This window comes from Dunckerocampus dactyliophorus, chromosome 10 (assembly GCF_027744805.1).
Source record: "Dunckerocampus dactyliophorus isolate RoL2022-P2 chromosome 10, RoL_Ddac_1.1, whole genome shotgun sequence".
NCBI classification, from domain to species: domain Eukaryota; kingdom Metazoa; phylum Chordata; class Actinopteri; order Syngnathiformes; family Syngnathidae; genus Dunckerocampus; species Dunckerocampus dactyliophorus.
In genome coordinates, this window is record NC_072828.1 from 5,107,701 (window position 1) to 5,130,676 (window position 22,976).

The 22,976-nt window shown below is 39.9% G+C and overlaps 2 protein-coding genes across 6 annotated transcripts; one reads left to right on the forward strand and one right to left on the reverse strand.

Moving 5' to 3' along the window:
• The first annotated feature begins 1,119 nt into the window (after positions 1-1,119).
• On the forward strand, positions 1,120-6,579 carry gtpbp6 (GTP binding protein 6 (putative)). 4 transcript variants are annotated; one of them, XM_054788678.1, is made up of 10 exons: positions 1,130-2,311; positions 2,489-2,626; positions 2,690-2,760; positions 2,826-2,956; positions 3,488-3,558; positions 3,621-3,779; positions 3,852-4,060; positions 5,388-5,536; positions 5,616-5,768; positions 5,856-6,579. In XM_054788678.1, the coding sequence occupies exons 1-10, from the start codon at positions 1,879-1,881 to the stop codon at positions 5,980-5,982; spliced, it is 1,641 nt and encodes a 546-aa protein (XP_054644653.1). In that variant the 5' UTR covers positions 1,130-1,878; the 3' UTR covers positions 5,983-6,579. The 4 variants fall into 4 exon arrangements, with proteins under 4 accessions (XP_054644655.1, XP_054644654.1, XP_054644650.1 ...); XM_054788675.1 differs by having other exon boundaries at positions 1,129-2,311; positions 2,489-2,760; XM_054788679.1 differs by lacking the exon at positions 5,856-6,579 and having other exon boundaries at positions 1,123-2,311; positions 2,489-2,760; positions 3,852-4,064; positions 5,616-5,765.
• On the reverse strand, positions 3,845-15,808 carry LOC129188340 (PI-PLC X domain-containing protein 1-like). 2 transcript variants are annotated; one of them, XM_054788682.1, is made up of 6 exons: positions 13,812-15,808; positions 13,384-13,520; positions 9,449-9,577; positions 9,217-9,372; positions 8,960-9,146; positions 3,845-7,544 (listed from the first exon to the last, which is right to left on the reverse strand). In XM_054788682.1, exons 1-6 carry the CDS (start codon positions 13,891-13,893, stop codon positions 7,279-7,281), a joined length of 957 nt encoding a protein of 318 aa, XP_054644657.1. In that variant the 5' UTR covers positions 13,894-15,808; the 3' UTR covers positions 3,845-7,278. The 2 variants fall into 2 exon arrangements, with proteins under 2 accessions (XP_054644657.1, XP_054644656.1); XM_054788681.1 differs by having other exon boundaries at positions 8,960-9,372.
• Positions 15,809-22,976: the final 7,168 nt, after the last annotated feature.

Here is a 22,976-nt window from a genome sequence, read left to right on the forward strand (position 1 = left end):
GGAACACTTGGAAAACACATCAGATCTAAACTGGGGGAAAAATGATCTTGAATATCTTTCCTGATAATAAGTGGGTGATGTATTAGTAACAAAATGATGCCACATAATTTAGTTAGTTACTCCAGGAGAGCTGGACAGGGCCGTAGAAGGTCCTTCAACCCTCAGCAGGATCGGTATCTGCTCCTTTGTGCAAGGAGGAACAGGATGAGCACTGCCAGAGCCCTACAAAATGACCTCCAGCAGGCCACTGGTGTGAATGTTTCTGACCAAACAATCAGAAACAGGCTCCATGAGGGTGGCCTGAGGGCCTGACGTCCTGTAGTGGGCCCTGTGCTCACTGCCCAGCACCGTAGAGCTCGATTGGCATTTGCCATCGACCACCAGAATTGGCAACTACACCACTGGTGCCCTGTGCTCTTCCCTGATGAGAGCAAGTTCAACCTGAGCACATGCGACAGACGTGAAAGGGTCTGGAGATGGCGTGGAGAACGTTATGCTGCCTGCAACATCATTCAGCATGACCGGTTTGGTGGTGGGTCAGTGATGGTCTGGGGAGGCATAGGTCCATCCGGCGCCGCCAGGTTGCTCCTCAGACTGTCCAGGAGCTCATGGATGCCCTGGTCCAGATCTGGGAGGAGATCCCCAGGACACCATCCGTAGTCTCATTAGGAGCATGCCCCGACGTTGTCAGGCATGCGTACAAGCACGTGGGGGCCACACAAACTACTGAGAATCATTTTGAGTTGCTGCAATGACATTTTGGCAAAATGCTGCATAATTTTTTCACTTTCATTTTTGGGGTGTCTTTGATTTCCCCCCTCTATAGGGTGATCATTTTCATTTCTATCAAATGATGTGGCATCATTTTGTTACTAATACATCACCCACTTATTATCAGGAAAGATATTCAAGATAATTTTTACCCCAGTTTAGATCTGATGTGTTTTCGAAGTGTTCCTGTAATTTTTGTGAGCAGTATATATTTTATATATATTATATAAATATTATATATTTATAATGGATTTATGAAAGACAGGAACCCAGCTGCTGTATAATTGAAACAACATTGAAAACATAGTGAAATTGAACCTAGCTTTGAAGCGCAATGACATAAGTTATCCTTTAGAGGGCAGTCTACACGAGCTATCGCAGAGAAACGACTGCAATCGAGATAATTTACATAATTTATAATGTTCTGTTATGTTGTGAAATTAATGAATGTAAATGATTTTAGTTGCGTGTGTATTGTGACTTCGCTGAATTGTATCAATACCGAAAGTGAATTTGAAGCACAATGACAGTCTAAGCATTAGCTATCGTAGGGAAACCAGGACAATAGAGATCATTTATATTTTTTAAATTAAATAATTAAATTAAATGAACATTAATCACGTATGATTTTATGCCATGTGACTTCGCTGGATGTTTTTAAACTAGGAAAAACTAGGAAACAAAAAACGACACCGGACGTGACGCACAAGGAAGCGACATATTAAACGTGTGTAAAACCACCGCATTCTACTTCACGAGTTATGTCTTGCAGGCTCTGTTCTCATAGCTACGGGCACTACGAAACCACCCTAAGATCTAACATATCAACGTTTTTTCCGCAGCAAATGATCATTTTGACCCGATAGGCAAAGATTGGTGAAAAGGCGTAGCGTTTAGTGAAAGAACGTATTGCCTGCAAGGCCAGATGTTGGATGAAATTATTAGAGTTCGCCATAAAGTCAGTGTTGTATCAGGTAGAGTCAAACTTGATAAACAATGATACAAAGACATCGATAAAAGTGAAATATCATCGAGTTGGTGGTCGTGGTTGAGCACCATGAGTGGTCCAATCTATAGGCTCACGTGAAGAAGTATGGGGAGGAAGAAATGCTACATTTTGGATGCAAGTTCGTTTATTTAGAACACATGATTGACAGGCTGCTTCCCAACATGGCAACGTTGAGAAAGATCCACATGCTGCACCGAGCCTGCACGCTCAACAACACCCTGAGAGGAGCTTCAATGGCCGGCCCCGCGATGATGAGCTGCCTTCCTCGGCCGAGAGGTTCCTTTATCCCGCAGTGCAGCAGAGCGTTTGCCCTCTTTGGCTGCACCCTTAGGCACACAGACGGCTTCACTGGACGATTCACAAACCAAGTAGAGGAGGAGGATGAGGAGGAGGACTTTATGGAGGACCAGGAGGTGGAGGAGCTGTTCCAGCAGGTGCAGCCAAACACAACCATCCCAGGGGGGCACCACCGTGTTTTTGTGGTGCACCCCGATGTCAAGTGGGGGAGCAGGAAGCAATACCTGACTACTGGTAATCAAAACGATACATACATGCACTTGTGCCACTAATGGATGCATCCATTAAAACATGCACGTTTCCACCGTTAAAGACACACGATTACTGTACACGCTTCTACAACACTCGATATGGCCAAAACATATTGGAACCAATAAGGTGATGCTGTGGTCACATGACCTTCCTCTCCAGCGGAGCTGATGATGGCTGAGGCCGTGGGGCTCATCAACACGCTGGACAAGTGGACGGTGGTGGACAAGCTCATCCTCTCCACCAAGACTCCAGAGAAGAAGATGATTTTCGGCAAAGGCAACTTCCAGACTCTTACAGGTAATTTGTTACGTTGGTTGACGTGTTTTGAGGACTTGTCCCAAGGCTTGTGTCCCCCTGTAGAGAAGATCAGACAGACAGCAGGCGTCACTGCAGTTTTTGTCAACGTGGAGCGTCTCTCTCCATTGTCTGAGGTAAGATCACCTCATTGTGGAAAGTGTGGCGCGCTGAGGCTAGCCTGACCGTGTCGTGCACTCAGAGGGAGCTTGAGGAGGCCTGGGGGGTCAAAGTGTTGGACAGATACTCCGTGGTCCTCCACATTTTCCGCTGCAACGCCAGAACCAAAGAGGCCAAGCTGCAGATATCTCTGGCTGAGATTCCCCTGCTGAGGTAACTCTTGGACCATAAAACAACCACACATGTGTTATTGAATTTGCTGCAGTCCAGACATCATTTCATTTAGATACTTTGCCGTGTTTTTTAATGAACGTACGTAGTCAGGTGGTATATAACGTCTAAAATACCTGTTTTAATACATACTACAGCATGGAAACACGTAAACACGGTAAATGTGTGTTTCATATTGGTAAATTCCACAGCTGTTTTGTGCAACAGCACTTAAACTGGATTAAAAGGAGCCCAAAAAGGTTCAGCTCATGCAAATGGGCCATTCGCTGAACATGTTTTGACCCTCGAAAGCTGCCGTAGTCAGGCGACTTGGGACGCGCTTCACGAAAAAAGTTTTGCACACTTTTCAAAAACGGTAATGTGTTTTTGAAACTAATTTATGTGATAAAAATAGCACATTGTGACAAACAGCCGCTATTGCGATGCATGCTGGGACTTGTAGGGTGTTATCAATAGCGGCCTGTTTAGTCCTAATAAATGACATCAGGCGATATCTTTACCCTGTCCTTCCAGGTCGCGTGTGAAGAATGAATTCATGAACTTGGATCAGCAGGGCGGAGGCTCCAGATACATCGGAGGCTCAGGTAACATTTGTTATGACGCCACCGGATACGCAACCTCCTCATCCTCTTCGCGGCCTGTGCAGGTGAGACGCAGATGGAAGTCCAGCAGAGGCTTTTGAAGGAGCGAGAGATGAAGATCCGCTCTGCCCTGGAAAAGCTGAAGAGGAGGAGGCACCTGCTTCGCTCTCGGAGGAAACACAAGGAGTTCCCTCTGGTGTCTGTGTTAGGATACACCAACTGCGGTGAGTGTGTGCAGACGCTTGGTACGGCCCTGTCGCTCTCTTTCAGATGCTCTTCATGATTTGTCTTTCCAGGTAAAACCACTCTGATCAAAGCGCTGACGGGCGACAGCCACCTCCAGCCCAAAAATCAGCTCTTCGCCACGCTGGACGTGACGGTCCACGCGGGCCAGCTGCCCAGCCGCATGACAGCGCTGTACGTGGACACCATCGGCTTCCTGTCGCAGCTGCCGCACCGGCTCATCGACTCCTTTTCCGCCACACTGGAAGACATTAAACACTCGGTAGGTGTGTGACGCTTCTTTCTAAGTAGCAACGACCTTGCAAAAGTGACGAGTCGCGTTGTTTTTCTATTTGAACTTATGGATCCGTGGCACAATTTGGGTCCCGCCAACTAGTTGAGAATCACTGACCTGCAGCATTCTGATGAACGCTTTATTTACTACAGAAAATTACTCATTTTCTCCTTGAGAGACTATAATCAGTATAATCAATTGAAAAAAAAACAACTAAAAAACTCCACATTCACAACATTGGATATGCCTGTAGTGACAATATAATGACATTTGGTTATTCAAAACATACAAAACAAATTAGGAAAAGAATTCTATATTAAACCACAAACTGCTGCTCATTGTGCAAGTGGTATTATTTTTTACCAGTATTTATTTGCTAAATAAAAATAAAAATAATGGAATTTCCCCTTGGGGGTTATAATCAGTATAATAAATTAGAAAACGTACAGTAAATTACACATTTAGAACACAGATATGCCTGTATTGACAAATATCATCTCTTAATGTCTTTAAAAAAATCTAAATGTATAAAACAAATTATGACAATAACGATATAGTAAAAATTAAACAAAAGATATTGGCCGTTGTGCAATTAGTATTAATTTTTACCAGTATTTATTTAACATAGAAAATAATTGAATTTCCCCTTGAGGGATTCTAATCAGGATATTAAAAAACATTTAGAACATTGGATATGACTGTATTGAGAAATGTAATCATTTTAGAATTTTGTTTTACCAAAATGTATATAAAAAATACATATAAGATAATAATAATAATGTGTAAAAGTAATGACAAAAACAATTGTATCTTAATAACCAAATATTAAACAAAAAATGTTTGGCATTGTGCGATTATTATTTTTTTTACCGCTATTTATTTACGGTAGAAAATAATTACATTTCCTCTTGGAGGATTAGAATCAGTATAATAAATTCTTCAAATACATTTTACAACATTGCATATACCTGTAGAGAAGATATTTAAAAAAATCTAAATGTATAAAACAAATTAAGAAAATACTTATATACTAATTATTAAACAGAAAAGGTCATTTATGTGATTAGTATTAATAGTATTATTTTTGCTTTATTATTAAATAACTATTCATAAATAATTATATGAATAATAATGAATTTAAAAAACAAAGAAAAATAAACAACTTTTGGCTTTTTTGCTTAATTATTCAATAACACGATGACTGGAAGATGCCCAGTGGGGTGCATGGTGGTGGTCTGTGCTTCTGTGTTTCTCCTTGTTTTCCTTGCATAGAAGGTCCCGTTTTGAAGCATCTGGGTGTTTTTGCGACCTCCAGGACCTGCTGATCCACGTCAGAGACATCAGCCATCCGGAGACGACCAATCAGAAGGCCAACGTGTTGAACGTCTTGAAGAACCTTCGGGTGCCCGACCGCCTCATGAGCTCCATGATCGAAGTCCACAATAAAATAGACCTCCTGGACAAGTAAGAGCGCGCCGTCCGTCCTCCAGTCAGTCCTTTTATTTATGTCTGGTTTATGTGCCCGATGCCTGTTTCTTTTCAGCTACGAGGTGACGGAGGCCGACGTTTTGCCCATCTCCGCTCTGGAGGAGCGCGGCCTGGAGGCGCTGCAGGATGTGGTGGCGGAGCGTATCGTGGCCTCCACGGGGATGCACGTCCTCAGCCTGAAGGTGAAACTCAGCACACCTCAGCTCAGGTGAGCGCCGGCCGCACGTTACGTAAGGTGGCCGCGTCGATGTCGGTGTCATTAAAGGTGTCTTTAACCGGGGATGGGTTTTGGTAGCTGGCTGTACAAGGAGGCCGCCGTGCAGGACGTGAGCGTGGACGCGGACGAGGGCTCGGCGGTGGTCAAGGTCATCATCAGTGGCGCTGCTTACGGACGATACAAGAAGTATTTTGTGGACGGGTAGCAAACGTTCTTGTTTCTTCAGCAAACAACGTATTTCACACGTTTATTTCGCCATCAGTGTGACACAGTAGCTTCAAAGAATGTAGCGAGGATTTGGAATATTGTCAAATAAAAAGGAGTTCCACACACTCGCTGGTCACAGCCCATCAAGATCCCAGCTGTATTTCTGATATATTTCCATATATTATTACCTGCATCTCACTCACAGCCGTTTCTAAGCTTTCAGTATTCAGAACAGTTTGTGAACAGTGATGTGGTGTGCTAGTTGTTCAGCGCACCAAGCACAACAATGAATAAATAAATATGTCCTAAACCCGTTAGTTGTATTGTTCACGTCATCACCAAGTCAATCTCAGCACTCCTGGATTTTTAAAGACATCTGTTTTTGCCCACTTTTAAAATATTTATCATTTTATTCATTAGTTTTAAATATTTAATTTTAAAACATTTTACAAATTTATGGATTAATTATGTATGTATTTAATATTTGTAAATTTTACTATTTTTAATATTTTATTCATTCATTTTCTATGCCACTTAATCCTCATTTGGGTCGGGGGTATGCTGGAGCCTATCCCATCTGAATTCGGGCGAGGGGGGGGGGGGGGGGGGGGGGTACACCCTGGACTGGTGGCCAGCCAATGGCAGGGCACATACAGACAAACAAGCATTCACACTCACATTCATACCTATGGACAATTTAGAGTCTCCAATTAACCTAACATGCATGTTTTTGGAATGTGGGAGGAAAGCGGAGTACCCGGAGAACATGCAAACTCCACACAGAAATGCCCAACAGAGATTCGAACCCATGCTAACCACTAGACCACCGTGCAGCCTTTTATTTACTTTTAATTGATTTTTTTCATCAGTTTCAATATTTTATTTCATTTATTCATTATTTTCAATGTTATTTTACTTACTATTTTTTATATTTAGATCCATTATGTTTTGACATTTTAGTCACTCTTTGTATTTTGGTCATAATTTTTTGTATTATATTTTATTTATTTATTCATTATTTTAAATATTGTATTTCATTAGTTTCTACATATTTTATCTATGCAGTCTTTTCATTTGATTAACTTTTTAAAATATATTTGATTTATTCATTATTTTTAATATTTTATCATTTATTCATTAGTTTAACATTTTATTATTTATGCATTCTTTTTCTTTCTTTGTTTTGAAATCAGTTTTTGAAATATTTTATTCTATTTTCGTAATTATTTATTCACATGTTGTAGCTCTGTGGTTCCTGTCATGACAGGTGCAGGTGTACCTAATGAAGCGTCCATTAATACGAATTTTCCATGCGAGAGTTTTTGTTGGGCAGCAGTTTCCTGTTGAGGCCGATGACCAGCGAGCACAGAGGAAGCGGGCCCACAAAGTCGCCCGCGATGATGTTGAGGTCGGAGCGGCCGGACCCGGGTCTCTGGTCCTGCAGCCACTTGCTCAGGTGGTCCCACTGGGTGAAGGTGAGCGTGCGCAGCGACTGCTTGGGGTTGGTCACGATGTACTTCCTGTCTGCTGTCAGGTTCAGGCCCGTCACAAAGAAGCCCCCTGAGAAACAACATGAAGTATTTACAAGCATTAATAACTCTGCTTATCTGCTGGCATCACACTATGATAATATTGTATATTAAACACTGTAGCAATGCATTCACAATACAGTCTCAGTAAATGTGCAGACAATACACTGATACTTTGTGTCTCCTGTAGGTGGCACTATCACCGCTAATCAAATCCAATAAGGGGCCAAGGAAGTGTAACATACAGTATACAGTGTTCCCTCGTTTAATGCAGGGGCTCGGCTCCAAAAGATACCAGTGTTAAGTGAAATCCGTGTAGTAGAAGTTGAAAAATTGGACCCATGTCATGGAAATCACTTCTATTTTCTTATTTCTTAGAATAATTTTTAGAGAATGATTTCATTAAAATAAATAAAATACTGTATATGGAATAGAAAAATACAAATTTTAGTTTGTCATTTCATTAACACATTACAATACAATGGAATTTGGCATTTTTAATTATTTTAATTTTCTTATAATAATCTCGTTTTCTCCCATGACACAGGTATGAATAATAAACTTGCAAAAGGATGGCAACGGCAAATATTACAGATTGGACCCGCTTTATGGAAATCATTTAGAATAATTTTTAGGGAATGATTAAATTTAAGTAAAATAAATGCAATGAAAAATACTTCTAGAAATATTTTTACTTCACTTCATTAATACATTACAGTGCAATTTAATTTTACATTGTTTTATCATTTTAACCTCATTTTAGTATTGAAACAGGTATGAGTCAAACTTGCAAAAGGGTGGGAATGGCAAATATTACACTACAATACAATACTGGTCAGTTTAATTTAAATTTTTTATTATTTACATGTTATGTACAATACAGTTTAATTTTAATTTTTTATTATTTACATGTTATGTACAATACAGTTTAATTTTAATTTTTGTATTATTTACATGTTATTTACATATATTATATTTTTTAGAAATCAATATAAAAAATATTACACTGCGGAATTTTGGGAATATTCAAAATTGGACCCACGTGACGGAAATCACAGAATTATTTTTTCATTTCTAGTCATTTTTAGAGAATGATCTAATTAAAATCAAATATATACGGAATAACTTAAAAAAATCGGGAAATAGTTGTATTTCTTATTTTAGTTAATGCATGAATTTATGTTATTTATTTTTAGTAAAAAAAAAAAAAAAATCCAGAAAGGAAAGTTAAGCTGTGGAATTTGAGGAAATAGTTTTTCAGGGAATGAACCAGAATGATGATTATTGGTGATATTGGTGGGACATTTCCAGAAAATCAGGAGAATTGCTTGAAGTGACTTTTTCAAATGTATTGAAATATCTTTTCTTCATGGTATGTTATTGTGGACAGGACAGGACAGGACAGGACAGGACGAGACATTGTCAGAAGTCATTTTTTGGCCTCACGTGGACGTCCAAGCTGTTTGTTCCACTCCAGGTAGCTGATGGCACCGTGGGCTGTGCGTTGGTTGGCCCACCAGTAGGGGATGCCAGGGAGCAGCTGAGTGTGTCTGGACGCCACGTCCGCGTCGTCGTAGGACAGGAGCACCTGGCGACCCGACGCCCACAGACTCCTTAAGCTCAGGTGCGCTTCCTGTGTGGATGATGGTGATGCTTAATTTTCTTTTCAGTGGCTTCCGTCGTGTACGGCAGCCTGCACTCACGTCCCGCCGACACAGCTTAGGGCCAAAGAGCTTCTTGAGGAGGACTATGAACGACTCGTGGAATTCATCGTCGATGCCCTCAAAGTGTCTGCAGGCCAGGATGACGATCTCCTTGGGGTGGGAGTCCAGCCAGACGGCCACAGACGACAGCGTGTCCTGACCGAACGACGACAAGAAGCTTCGATTACAGTACATCTGCAAGTCCCTCAGACCGGCTGGCGTTTGCGCTCACCAGGACTGTGACGTGCGTGTACAGGATGTGCGTGAAGTGCAAGCATGTGGACGAGTCGTTGGGCTTGCGCGCCACGCGGAGGTCGAAGTAGCGAATGCCCATCGACAGCTGCTCCTCGATGCAGCGGTCCTGTTGCACCACACAACAAATGTGATGATGGACACAGAACAGGACGTTCAACTTCAAAGATACATGATAAAAGGCAAGAAATACAACCTTCTTTAAAGTCCATGATACTGGAAGTCCCATCTTTCATTTGATGGCAGCTGCTCTTAATATCATTCATGATATCATTACAGTAACATACACGTTCTCATGCAACTTGTACATATTATACATTTTTATGATGGACATTATATACAACATACTGCGTATTAATTCCCATGTATTATTAATGCCATTGATCTAGACCACTGGGTGTCCAAATGTTTCTCCGGGGGGGGCCACATGGTGAAAAATGAAAGCATGCAACTTTGCCACGTTGATCTTTTGTAAATTAAGAAGTTCTATTCTGTGTATTTCAAGAAAGAAGTGCATCTCAGCTTTGTCATACACATGGTCGGCCAATGAAATGGTACCACTTTTTAATCACACAAGTTTTTGAAATGAGAACTTACTCAAAAATTGTATTTACAGATTTGTAACAAACATTTGACACCAAAGGTTTTCCACTCAAAGTGATGACATGTTCAATCCACGCTCCTCTTCTGTGGATTACAGCTGCAACGCGCACATTGAAGTTTGTGATGACATTGCCACACATTCTGTGAGGATACCTGAAGGAGAGAGTGTACTGCAACAACCCACAGACCACTGAGGCCCTGAAGACCAACATCCGTCAGGAAATTCCGAGAACCCCTCTTGAAATGTGTGGCGACGTCATCACAAACTTCAATGTGCGTGTTGCAGCTGTAATCCACGAAGAGGAGCGTGGATTGAGCATGTCACCAGTTACTGAACTGTGCAGAAAGCAGGAGACAAACTTTTGGTATCAAATGTTAATTTGATGTTTCTGTTACAAATCTGTGAATACAATTTTTGAATAAGTTCACATTTCAACAACTTGTGTATGATTAAAAAGTGGTAACATTTATTGGTCCACCCTGTAAGTGGAAAAAGCCTATTATTAGTATCAACTTTGCTCTTTGAGCCATTTTTTTCCATTTTTGCTGGGTTTTTTTAAAAATTCCATATATTTCAACTTTCTTCTTAAACGTGTTAATTTCCTCCTCATAATATGATGACTGTATTCCTATTATATTATACCTTTTTACCCCAAACCTGATTTTGCAAAAATTGCTACTTTATTTAGTTTTGTTATTTTCTCACATGAATATTTTTCCTTTAATATTTCAACTCTATGCTACTAAAATGACATTATTTTTCCTCATAATAGTACAAGTTTATTCTCATTTTAAAAATGTCTTGTTAGAATACATAAAAAACTAAATTCATTTCTGTTTTTTTCAACTTCCTTCTTGTAAATGTTCTCGCAATGATGACGTTACTTCCGTAATATATTTACTTGATTCTCGGAACATAACTTTTTCCACAACCAAATTTCCAATTCTTGTTCTGTTTGTTTTTCATAATATTACAACTTAACGTCTTTTTTCTTTAATATTCAACTTTATGCTACTAAAATGTTATTTTTCCTCATAGTCTTTTGACATTATTCTCTTAAAATTACCAATTTGTCTCCTTACTTTGATTTTATTCTTGTAAAATTACTGCAGATTTTTTCATTTTTGCAGTTTTTTTTTTAAATTTTCCAAATATTTCAACTTTCTTCTTAAATAATCTTGCTCATTTTCTTCTCATGACTTGATTCCCATTATATTATAACGAGGGCTGTCAAAAATAACGCTTTAACTCATTTATTTCATTAATTACTTACAATTTTTTACTGTAATTAACGCATGCGTGCCAGAGCAAGCGCTCATCTCTGTTCAAACGGCAGGCGGGATCGCAGTGGAGCGTCCCGACACAGTCAAACAGAGTCTGAAGCTGTTTTCGAACTTTATTCTGACCTGAACACAACAGAAGTACAATTCCAACACCATATACTGTATGTACAACTGTGAGATGCATTCAGGGACACACAAAAATGGCTTTGTGTGTGTGTGTAAATAAGCAGGAAGATAAAGAAAAACATGAAGCGGATATTCTTCTCAGTCACTTTGTAACGCTTAATTTAGATGTACAAGTATGCTGGAAAATACACCGGAAACAAGTGCATTTAACTTAAATGACGTGATGTCTTTGAACGCAACCCTTCACTGCCTTATAGCGGTTTAAAGTGTGATTCAAATGTTCTGCTACGATTAAAGAGACTAGTGTTCAACATAGATTTGTAGACTTGTGTGGTATCTTTTAGCTTGATTGACATATTCAGTTCATTTGGGGCTGTTAATACACACAAATACACGGTATACAATCTATCTTTTTATTCATTAAATACAGTAAAAATGGGCATATTTCAAACATGGTTGCTAATAGTGATTAATCATGATTAACTTAAAAACAGTGATTAATCTGATTACATTCTTTAATCATTTGACAGCCCTAATTATCAGCCCTAATTATATATTTTACCCCAAACTTGATTTTCCAAAAATTGCAACTTCATTTTGTTTTGTTACTTTCTCATATAATCTCTTTAAAATATATATAAATATTATTTTTGCAAAATGATTGCTGATTTTTCCATTTTGCTTCTTTAATATTTCAACTTTATGCTACTCAAATTTTTCCTAATAATCTTTTGACGTCATTCTCGTAAAATTACGACATTTCTCATTTAGATAAGAACTTTTTTCTCCTAATATTTTGACTTTATTCTTGTAAAACGATTGCTGATTTTTGTATTTTTGCTATTATTGTTGGGGTTTTTTTTAGTTTTCTTGTTAAATGATCTGTTTAGAATGCCATGGGCTAATAAAAAAAACAGCTGCAGGCTTTGGATAGCCCTGACCTAGTCGATGGAAGTCTTATGACATCATAAGTAATGCCACTAAATAAATCACTATATAATACTGCATATGGTATTCAAACCATTTCAAACTTCATTACATACAGGTATGTATGTTTTATCAAATAAATAGTGTATATTTCATTAATAATATTTACGGCCTAGGTTCCCAAAGTGGGGTACGCCAATTGTGATGCGGGTACGTGAATAAAAATGAGCATTCACAATTACGAGTGCGCCTGAACTCCTCACACGGCGAGGAGAAGGAAGCAGAAAGAAGACAGACTTGTTCAGTCCTTGTTGTTCATTGCTCTGTGTGCATTACATGAACAACTAAGTAGGCTTGATGATTATTTTGTGCAGTAAGAGAGTTTAATCTTGAAGATTTAATTGACATTACTGGCGTTCCATTCTCCGCACGGTGCAGCCGTGACAACACTGTCAGTGGGGATTCCTCCGAAAATGAGGCTTTATCGTTGGTTGGATGTATTTCGGATACTGCCTTATCATGATTGTTTGACTTTCCCCTCCGATTTGGTATTAAATGAATGTGCAGATTTAAAGCATCGTGAGTGGAAGAGAAAAGTGAAGCTCAAATTCAGCCCATTCAGAGGGAAGGGTTCCAGCGTCAGACAGGAATAAAAAATATGTAGGATGATTACTTATCCATTTATCAGTTAAATTAACGCACATGTATGTTTTTAACCAAATAAAATACATGTTATATACTATTTTTTAATGATACATTAAATTATATAGTTGGATACAAACAGTAAATATACAAAATATTTATAATGTGCTTATGTATAAAAACAAACAAGTATTTGTTATATGTGCATTTGATTGTATCAGAAATAACAAATATTTAGCTATGTGTAGATCTGTAGAACAACACACGTATAGATATTTCATTGTCGTCTTCTATGTTGAACAATTGCCTCGGGAGATTCCAAGCCTGACGTACCTGTGTGGTGGCCCACTTGAAGATGGTGGGTCTGGTGAAGCAGCAACAAAGTCCATCCAAGATCCTGAAGAGGTCGGACTCTGACCTCACCAGGGGGGAGTTGATGTCCAGACAGTAGCTCATGGTGTCATGACTCCCTGGTGGGGGGAAACAACAGAAAAATCAATGACAATACAGTGCAAAGAAAACAATGTGAAGCTTTTAAGTCTGACATGTTGAACTGATGCAACCGGTTTGTGCTGACAGACATGCAAAAGACGTGAAGCCACCCACTCCAATTCTTAGGCATGCAAAAATCCAGATTTACACGTGAACAAAGAACGCAAATAGAAATACGTATGCATTGTAAAAACACATTCGATGTGTATTGTCATGTTTGTAGTTGTATTGCCGGAATTGCTTGTTTTTTTAACAGAATAATGAGGTACCGGGTATGGCCAGGTGGTTCAGCGGGACGTCCCATAGCTCCTCAGGCAATGCTGCCATCCAGTCCTGAGCCCAGTGATCCATGTCTGCCCCTCTGCTTCGGTAGGTCACAAGCCTAAAAACTCACAATCCTGAGAGACTTTCTGTCGTCATCATTCAATCGATACTGTTCGATTATTTAATCCATTTCAAAGGCTCGCGTACGCAGGACAAACAGGAAGTTAGTGATAGTTTGAACAGCTCAGCAACCGCTCCACCTGCAGCTGGGTGTTTGGGTTTTTTTGCGCATGCGCACTTGAAGTGACAAAGATGAATGGGAGGGGAGATAGTTCACTCCCGCTCGCTCAGCTGCTCGGTCGTTTGCTAGCTAGGTGGTCGATTACGGAAAATAAACCTTTGTGCTTTTAAAAGGGAAAACGCGACGATGCTCAGATGTAGACGTAAAAAATACAAAAAACATTAACAATAGTGTAACGCCAGCACACGACTGTTCCTGTTTACTCAATGTCTTTTTTAAGTATTCCATCGGTCGTTTCACCGCTTCCTCTCTCAAAAACGATTTTTTTTGCTAATTGTTTTTCAAAACTAACACAAAGCCAATAATTACTTTTACTTGTCGAAATAAACTACATATAATGACTTACATGTATTTTTTCTAATAACTGTATGGGGCGAGGCGACACAACTCTTGATGTCCGGTGATTGCCGCTATCCCTATGATGGGAAGTTCGGCTCTTTTCTGAGAGTCTACTGACTCTTTTGTCTCCCAGCCAAGGGTGTCCAAACTTTTCCAACCAAGAGCTACTTTGTGAAAAATGAAAGGATGCCAAGAGCCACTTTGTATTTTGTAATGCAATACATGTAGATATGCTAAAAAGTTATATATATTTCAAGAAAAAAGTACATCTCAGATTTGTCATACTGTAGATGAAAAAGTGTATTAATAGCATGAACTTGGCTTTTTGCTTTTTAAAACATTTTTTTGCTATTGTTTCTTCTTAAATAATCATTGTAAATTTTCTTCTTGTAATATTATGACTTTATTCCCTTTAAATTATAACTTTGCTCCCCAACCTCATTTACCAAAAATGACACCTTCATTTTGTTGTTTATCATATTACGACTTTCAAAAAAAAAATGTTTTTATATTTTTTTATATTTCAGCTCTATGCTACTAAAATCACATTATTTTAATTATATTTTCGAGTTTATTCTCGTAATATTGTGACTTTTCTCTCGTAATATTTGGACTTTTAGTAAAATTACAGCTGTTTTCTCCATTTCTGCTGTTGTTGTTTTATTTAAATTTTCCATCCATTTCAACTTTCTTCTTGTAAATGTCCTTCTCATAATTATGACTTTTTTTTCTTGTTAGATTACAACTTTCTCTTAATAGTTTGACTTCATTCTCTTCTTAGATGGGCTGATTCCTCCTTCCTCCTGCCGTTTTTGACAAGATTCTCTCTCTACTTTCACATCATGGTATGCGCCTGCATCCTCACGTGTGATTGGCCTCATGGTGTGTCCATCAATACAAATTTCCGCCCCTGCCATCACGGTGTGCAAAAGGAAAGCTGTCTCTCACTCGATGGGAATCGACTCTCCACAGCATCAAATCTTTTGCGCATGACTACTCCACTACTCTTCTAAGATCACATGACCGTTTTTATTGAAAGAGGCCCATTTCTATAGGCACAGTGGTGCAGCGTCAAAGTCAGACGGTAGAAGAGTGAAAATCATGCCAACAGCATTTGCACCATGCAGTAAAAAGAGCAAGAGTGCCTCACTTACGTATAGTTTGTGCTTATAACTGTGTGTAAAAACATGCCAACGCTAAGGCGACATTTCCTGTCTTGTTATTGCTTTGGTCACCTCTTTGCATATACAGTAAGTGTAAGTAACATTGTAGAAAGTACGAATGAATATTTCAAGTATTTTTTTAAGTCATACGGTATGTCATGCTTCGTGATTCAGTTCCCATTTGTTTTGTCAGCTAATGCATATATTATTTAGTGGACTTGCAGTAGTTTGTCGTTGAGCGCAACAACAGTTTGTGCGAAGTGGCTCTCGCTGATGAAGTCGCCGGCGATGATGTTGAGGGAGTCCGCCTTGCTGCCAGGCGTCTGCTTATTGACCCAGTTTAGAAGCTTGGGGTTGCCGGACATCACCAAGTCTTTAAGGGACTCTGTTGGATGCGTGCAGATGTACTTGAGGTCCTCCGTCAAGTTTATTCCGGTGACAAAAAACCCTCCTGGAGAGGCAAAAACATCCAGGATATGGACATAAATATTAGTGAATAAAACACAGATATAAAGTATTAAAGTATTTATTTTATTTTGGGGCTTTTTGTTTTATTTCTATATTTGTAATAATATTTCCATTTTATAAAAAAGGTTTACATTTTTTAAATATATATTTGTATATTTTACATATTTGAATGAAACGTTTCATTGCACAAAAACAAATGACTTTACAAATGACTTTATAATTACAATGGTTTGTCTATATGTGTCCTGCCATTGGCTGGCGACAGGTTCAGGGTGTACCCCGCCTCTTGCCTGAAGTCACGCCCTGAGTGTTTGTCTGCCTGACAGTCTGTTTATTATCCCATGTTATATATACATTAGTTCCGGTTAAATGCTCTTATTTTTTATTTACTTCCTGTTCTCTTCCGTTCAGTTTCCATTCGCCTTTACTTTCCTGCTCCTTCGTGCCTGCATCTCATTTCATGTTTGATTATTTCATTCAGCCTTTGGCGTCTTTGAGTTGTTGGTGCATTATGCATTATTTCGTCTTTATGCCTGTCAAGTGCTGGACCTCCCTTACTGCTGCAAAAAAAAATTTTTTTACCTGCACCGGGTCTCATCTCTGCATCTTAGGGTCGTCACCAGCCGTAACAACATGCCAAGACTTGACAGACAAGTGGCATAGAAAATGGATGGATTATAATAACAAATATTTTTTATTTAAAAAAAAAAATGCAAGTACATATTTGCATATTTTGCATATTTAAATCAAACTTTTCATTGCACAAAAGCAAATAAAACAAATGACCACAAACAGAAATATGAGTGAATAAAACTGAAACAAAAAGTATGTACGGTACTGACATTTTCTTGATTTTGTTTTTTTTTATTTATTTCCATATTTTTATTATAACTTTTTTTTAAACATTCATTTTACTTTTATGCTGCACGTATGTATATATTTAAAACATTTTTAAAAAACGTTTTGAATGTATTTGAACACAGCCCTTTTAAATGTGACGACAAACCCTCCTGGAAAGGCAGAAACACAGTTTAAATAGGATATAAATATGAGGGAGTAAAACAGAAATACAGTAGGTACTGACTTTTATTTTATTTGTATTATTTACATATATTTTTATATTATTATATATATTTTTATATCATTCATGTATTTATTTTTCATGTGTTTTGGAACATCTTTTTGGTTATGTTTCTATTTTTTAAATAAATATTTTTAACATTTATTTATAGTTTTACAAATGTATTTTAGCACAGCCCTTTTAAAATAGCATTTTTTCTGATTAAAAAAAGAGCACAATACATGTAAAATCTTTTTTAAAATATTGACAATTTCATTGAAAACAAAATATGTATTTTTATTTTTTTATGAACAAAAGTCCTAAAACAAATAGAAAATGTGTGGGGTGGCTTGAAGAGGGGCCGTGCATGACAAATGCCATTGCAATCTGACACATTTGGAGTACCACCGCAAAAAACAATCTCATGAAAGTAAAAGTATTTGTTTTAAGATAAGCATTCTTCATATTTTCTCCATAACAGATTTTTAAAAAATGGATTTGTACATGCTATTTTGTATACATTTTGTGTGTTAAAGTGCACTGTATTAGCTTCATTGCTATCACCTGGTCTGCCACGCTGCTTCCTGTGTTCGAAGGCCTCTATGAGGTCCTCTGCCTTGCACTTGTTGGCCCACCAGTACGGAATGTGAGTCCAGAGGTAGCGGTGGCGGCTGGCGATGATGTGTTCGTACGACACAATCACCTGGTGGCCCGTGGACCACAGCTTTCTGAGGGTTAGCGCTTCCTGGAACAAGTGAAGAGGCCACTTCGTTATTACACACAATAATAACCATGTTGTTACACGTTAGCTCTCTGACAGTGTCAATCATACGTAGCAGATACAATATCAAGCGTGAAGGGAGTACCGTTTTGGGACAGAGTTTGGAGGCGAAGATGGTGCGTATGCTGGCCAAGAGCAGCTTGTGGAGCTCGCTGCTGACGTCCAGGAAGTGGCTGAAGGACAGGATGACCACCTCTTTGGGATGAGCGTCCAGCCACTCTCGGATCTCGCCCAGAACCGCCTGTGAAGAGGACACGAAGAAGTAGGTGGGGGCACTAAAAGACAATCATAATCATTTTGTGTAAATTGGCTTCAGCCTGCTTGCTTGGAAATTTGAATGATCAACTTGTACACAAAAGCAACCATAAACATGATATTATATGGTATTTTTAGAATTACAATATTTGATCATTGTAATTCTAATGTTTTATAATAGCCTAATTAAATATTTGATCTAATTAACATAATAATGTATATATAATAAAAATAATGTATCCAATATAAATATATATAATTTATATAATACAGTACATACAATTATAATTTTTGTTATTTTAATTCTATTATTATAATATTATATTAGCCATAAAGGTACCAACATTTCTCTACTAAAAAAACATTCTCAATGTTTATCATCCTCCGTTGCTCGAACCGTCTATGAGGAGGACACAAAGAAGTAGGTGGTGCCACTAAAAGTCAGCAATTAGCGTAAATTGGCTTCAGCTTGCTTGCTTGGGAATTTGGATTATGAAGTTGCGCACAAAAGAAAATATAAATATATGTTTTTATAATTGTAATATTTGATCATTTTAGTTGTAATACTTTAATTATAATATTTCAATTACATTATAGATCGCCAAGGTCTGACTTTGAATCTCCCTTGGGCATTTCTGTATGGAGTTTGCATGTTCTCCCCGTGTGTGTGTGGGTTTTCTCCGGGTACTCCGGTTTCCTCCCACATTCCAAAAACATGCATGTTAGGTTAATTGGAGACTCTAAATTGTCCATAGGTATGAATGTGAGTGTGAATGCTTGTTTGTCTATATGTGCCCTGCCATTGGCTGGCCACCAGTCCAGGGTGTATCCCGCCTTTCACCCAAGTCAGCTGGGATAGACTCCAGCATACCTCCGCAAACCAAGTGAGGAAAAGGGACATAGAAAATGGATGGATGTATACATAATTACATTGTATATAATTATTTATAGTTAATACTAATTTATCAACAATCCGTAATTTATATATCTACAGTATTTATATAAACATTTGGATAATATAGTGTACATACAATAATATTTTAATTATAATATTTTATTATTTTAATTTTAGCTTCGACCATAGCTTCGGGAAGCGGCGTACACTGAGTCCAAATGGGCGATGTTCCGTGCCTCCATTGTCGAGGCGGCTGATCGTAGCTGTGGCTGTAAGGTGGTCAGTGCCTGACGTGGCGGTAATCCCAGAACCCGTTGGTGGAAACCAGTCGTGAGGGATGCCGTCATGCTGAAGAAGGAGTCCTATGGGTCTTTCTGGCCCATGGGATTCTGGAGGCAGCCGACAGGTACCGGTACGCCAAGCGGTCTGCGGATCTGGCAGGAGCTGAGGCAAAAACTTGGACATGGGAGGAGTTCGAAGAAGCCATGGAGAACAACTTCCAGACAGCTTCGAAGAGATTCTGGACCACCATGCACCGTCTCAGGAGAGGGAAGCAGTGCACAGTCAACACCGTGTTGGTGTGCTGCTGACCTCGACTCGAGATGTTGTGGACCGATGGAAGGAATACTTCAAAGACCTCCTCGGTCCACCAACGTGTATTCCAATGAGGAAGTAGCGCCTGGGACTCCAAGGTGGCTCTCCTATCTCTGGGCTGAGGTTGTTAAAAAGGTGGCAGCGCCCCGGGGGTGGATGAGATTCCCCCGGACTTCCTTAAGGCCCTGGATGCTGTGGGCCTGTCTTGGTTGACACGACTCTGCAGCATCACGTGGACAATGGGGACAGTGCCTCTGGAAAGGCAGACCGATGTGGTGAGCCCCTTTTCTTAAGAAGGGGGCCAGGAGGGTGTGTTCCAACTATCCTGGGATCACAGTCCTCAACCTTCCTGGTAAGGTCTATTCAGGTGTCCCGGAGAGAAGCATCCGCCGGATAGTTGAATCTCGGATTCAGGAGGAGCAGTGTGGTTTTTGTCCTGGGTGTGGATCTGTGGACCAGCTCTACACTCTCGACAGGGTCCTTGAGGTGCATGGGAGTTTGCCCAACCAGTCTACATGTGTTTTACACATTTGACCTTGTTCCTCGAGGAATTCTGTGGAATTCTGTGGGGAGTATTCCGGGAATAGAGCTAATTAGTAGAGCTAGCATTAGTAGAGCTAATTCAGGGGGTTCGTTCCCTGTATGACCGGTGTCGGAGTTTGATTCGCATTGCCAGCAATAAGTCGGACCCATTTCTAGTGAGGGTTGGACTCCGCCAGGGCTGTCTTTTGTCACAGAGTCTGTTCATTACTTTTATGAACAGAATTTCTAGGTGCAGCCAGGGTGTTGAGGGGTCCCGGTTTGGTGGCTGCAGGATCGGGTCTCTGCTTTGTGCAGATGATGTGGTCTTGCTGGCTTCTTCGAGCAGTGACCTTCAACTCTCACTGGATCGGTTCGCAACCGAGTGTGAAGCGGCTGGGATGACAATCAGCACATCTAAGTCCGAGTCTATGGTCCTTGCCTGGAAAATGGTGGAGTGTCATCTCCGGGTCGGGGATGAAATCCTGCCCCAAGTGGTGGAGTTTAAGTACCACAGAGTCTTGCTCGCGAGTGAGGGAAGGATGCAATGTGAGATCGACAGGCGGATTGGTGCGGCGACTGCACTGATGCAGACTCTGCATTGGTCCGTTGTGGTGAAGAAGGAGCTGAGCTGAAAGGCAAAGCTCTCAATTTACTGGTCCATCTAGGTTCCCATCCTCACCTATGGTCATGAGCGTCGTGTAATGACCGAAAGGACAAGATTGCAGGTACAAGCGGCCGAAATGAGTTTTGTCCGTAGGGTGGCTGGGCTCTCTCTCCCTTAGAGATAAGGTCAGAAGCACTGTCATCCGGGAGAAGCTTGCAGTAGAACCGCTGCTCCTTCGCATTGAGAGGAGCCAGATGAGGTGGGCTTGGGCATCTGGTCAGGATGCCACCCGGACGACTCCCTAGGGAGGTGTTCAGGACATGTCCAACCAGTAGAAGGCCTTGGGGAAGACCCAGGACACACGGGAGAGACTATGTCTTTCAACTGGCCTGGGAAATCCTCAGCTAGACGAAGTGGCTGGGGAGAGGGAAGTCTGGGCTTCCCTAATTAGGCTGCTGCCCCTGTGACCTGACCTCGGATAAGTAATACAAAATGTATGGATGGATGGATTATTTTTATTTTATTATTATTATATTGTAATAGCCATAAAAGCACCAACATTTCTCTACTAAAAGACCTTTTTCATGTTCATCGTCCTTCGTTGCGTACCTCCACAGTGAGCGTGGTGTAAACGCCATGGTAGAAGTAGAGGTCAGTGGAGCGGTCGTTGGGCCGGTGTGCGATTCTCAGGTCACAGTATCTGACCCCGCAGTTTAGCTGCTGCCTCACAGAGTACTCCTGTCAACGCACAACCAATACATTTACATCTTAATGTAGGACTACTACTAATAATGACACATAGGTAAGTACAGGAAAACTTCAATTTCAATGTGAGCGATCCAATGCAAAAGTTCACATCTGAAATACACTGGAGCTAGCGTAGGCAGCAGCAAAATTATTTTTCTTGGTCACAAGTGGTACTTTGTCTGTAGGGAAAATTCATAGGGCTCAAGCCTCACTGCCCCATAAGCCAATTGTAAAAAAAAACAAAAAACTACTAAACTAAAACACGGACAGGAACAGCAAGTCACAATCACACATACTGAAGAAACTACTCCAAACATGATACACGCTATTGTGTACTTGATATACAGTAATCCCTCGTTTATCGTGGCAAACTGCTTCCAGACGCGACTGTGATACAGTAAGTGAAGATCAGCGAAGTAGGATTCCTTATTTATAAATGAAATAGTTTCCTAGTTAGATAATACAAAACCTGTTTACGACCTTCTAAATACACTTTTTAACATCATTAGAGCCCTCTAGACATGAAATAACACCCCTGTAGTAAGCTTTACACTCCTGTTACCCAATATAGTAGACATAATAAGAGAAAATAAGACGTTTAAGGAAAACTGAAATTTTTGGGGGGAAATTTTTCCCATCATCAACAATCCTTATGTGAATCATGACCACGCGTCTCTCTTTTCTGTGCATTCTAAAAAGAGAAAAACAGCTAAAAAACAGCTAGCATGTGGGAGCTAACAATGCACATAACGGGACACACCTTCAACCATAAAGCCCTAAAAAAAACTCCAACAAGCCAACAATGTTCTATTTACATAACGGACCTGTATGTAAACCAAGCTACAGTAACATTGTTATTGTAGCAGCTAACATGAAGAACTATTTTTATGGCGTAGTGATGGAGCACCTCACGCCACTGGCGAGATGTAGCAAGCCCACTCCAAAACAATGCGATTTGTACTGACTTGGATACAAGAACAAGCATATGAACAACTACGAATAGACAACCAAATTATCTGTAAAACCCACATTCCATGTTTTGTTTGTACATATCTAGATGGAGTGCGTTGTGATATCGTGTGCTATGAGCTCCATGTATCACAATCAATATCATGATGACTTACTCGATGGGCAGTTGTCCGTCTGGTCCAGCTGGTCTGGGGCCTCTTTTTGAGTTTATTTTGGGTAGGTGGAAAAAGGTTTCTATCACGCAGGGTTTGTTAGCACTAACAATTCTTAATTTGTTGTGATGCGAGCTCTTGAAGTAATGTCCTCCTCGCCATACACACAAAGCCTATCCATCGATGGTAACACCGCATGCCACTCAGTGCAGCAGAAACACTCCATTTCTGTTGGCATGGCTTGGGAAGCTCCACATTTAAACCACCAAGTCATGCCGGTGTAATGACTTGGCCCCCCATCTGCTCTCTCTCATTGCGGG

Bases quoted from the DNA above. Each gene is read 5' to 3' on its own strand.
- gtpbp6 (XM_054788675.1), top strand. From the start codon at position 1,879: ATGCTACATTTTGGATGCAAGTTCGTTTATTTAGAACACATGATTGAC. The intron at 5,537-5,615 runs GTAAGAGCGCGC...GTTTCTTTTCAG, and splicing joins AAAATAGACCTCCTGGACAA to CTACGAGGTGACGGAGGCCG. The intron at 5,769-5,855 runs GTGAGCGCCGGC...GGGTTTTGGTAG, and splicing joins CTCAGCACACCTCAGCTCAG to CTGGCTGTACAAGGAGGCCG.
- LOC129188340 (XM_054788681.1), bottom strand. From the start codon at position 13,893: ATGGATCACTGGGCTCAGGACTGGATGGCAGCATTGCCTGAGGAGCTA. The intron at 13,521-13,811 runs GTACCTCATTAT...TCCCCCCACCAG, and splicing joins GAACCACCTGGCCATACCCG to GGAGTCATGACACCATGAGC. The intron at 9,373-9,448 runs GTGAGCGCAAAC...TCGTTCGGTCAG, and splicing joins ACACGCACGTCACAGTCCTG to GACACGCTGTCGTCTGTGGC.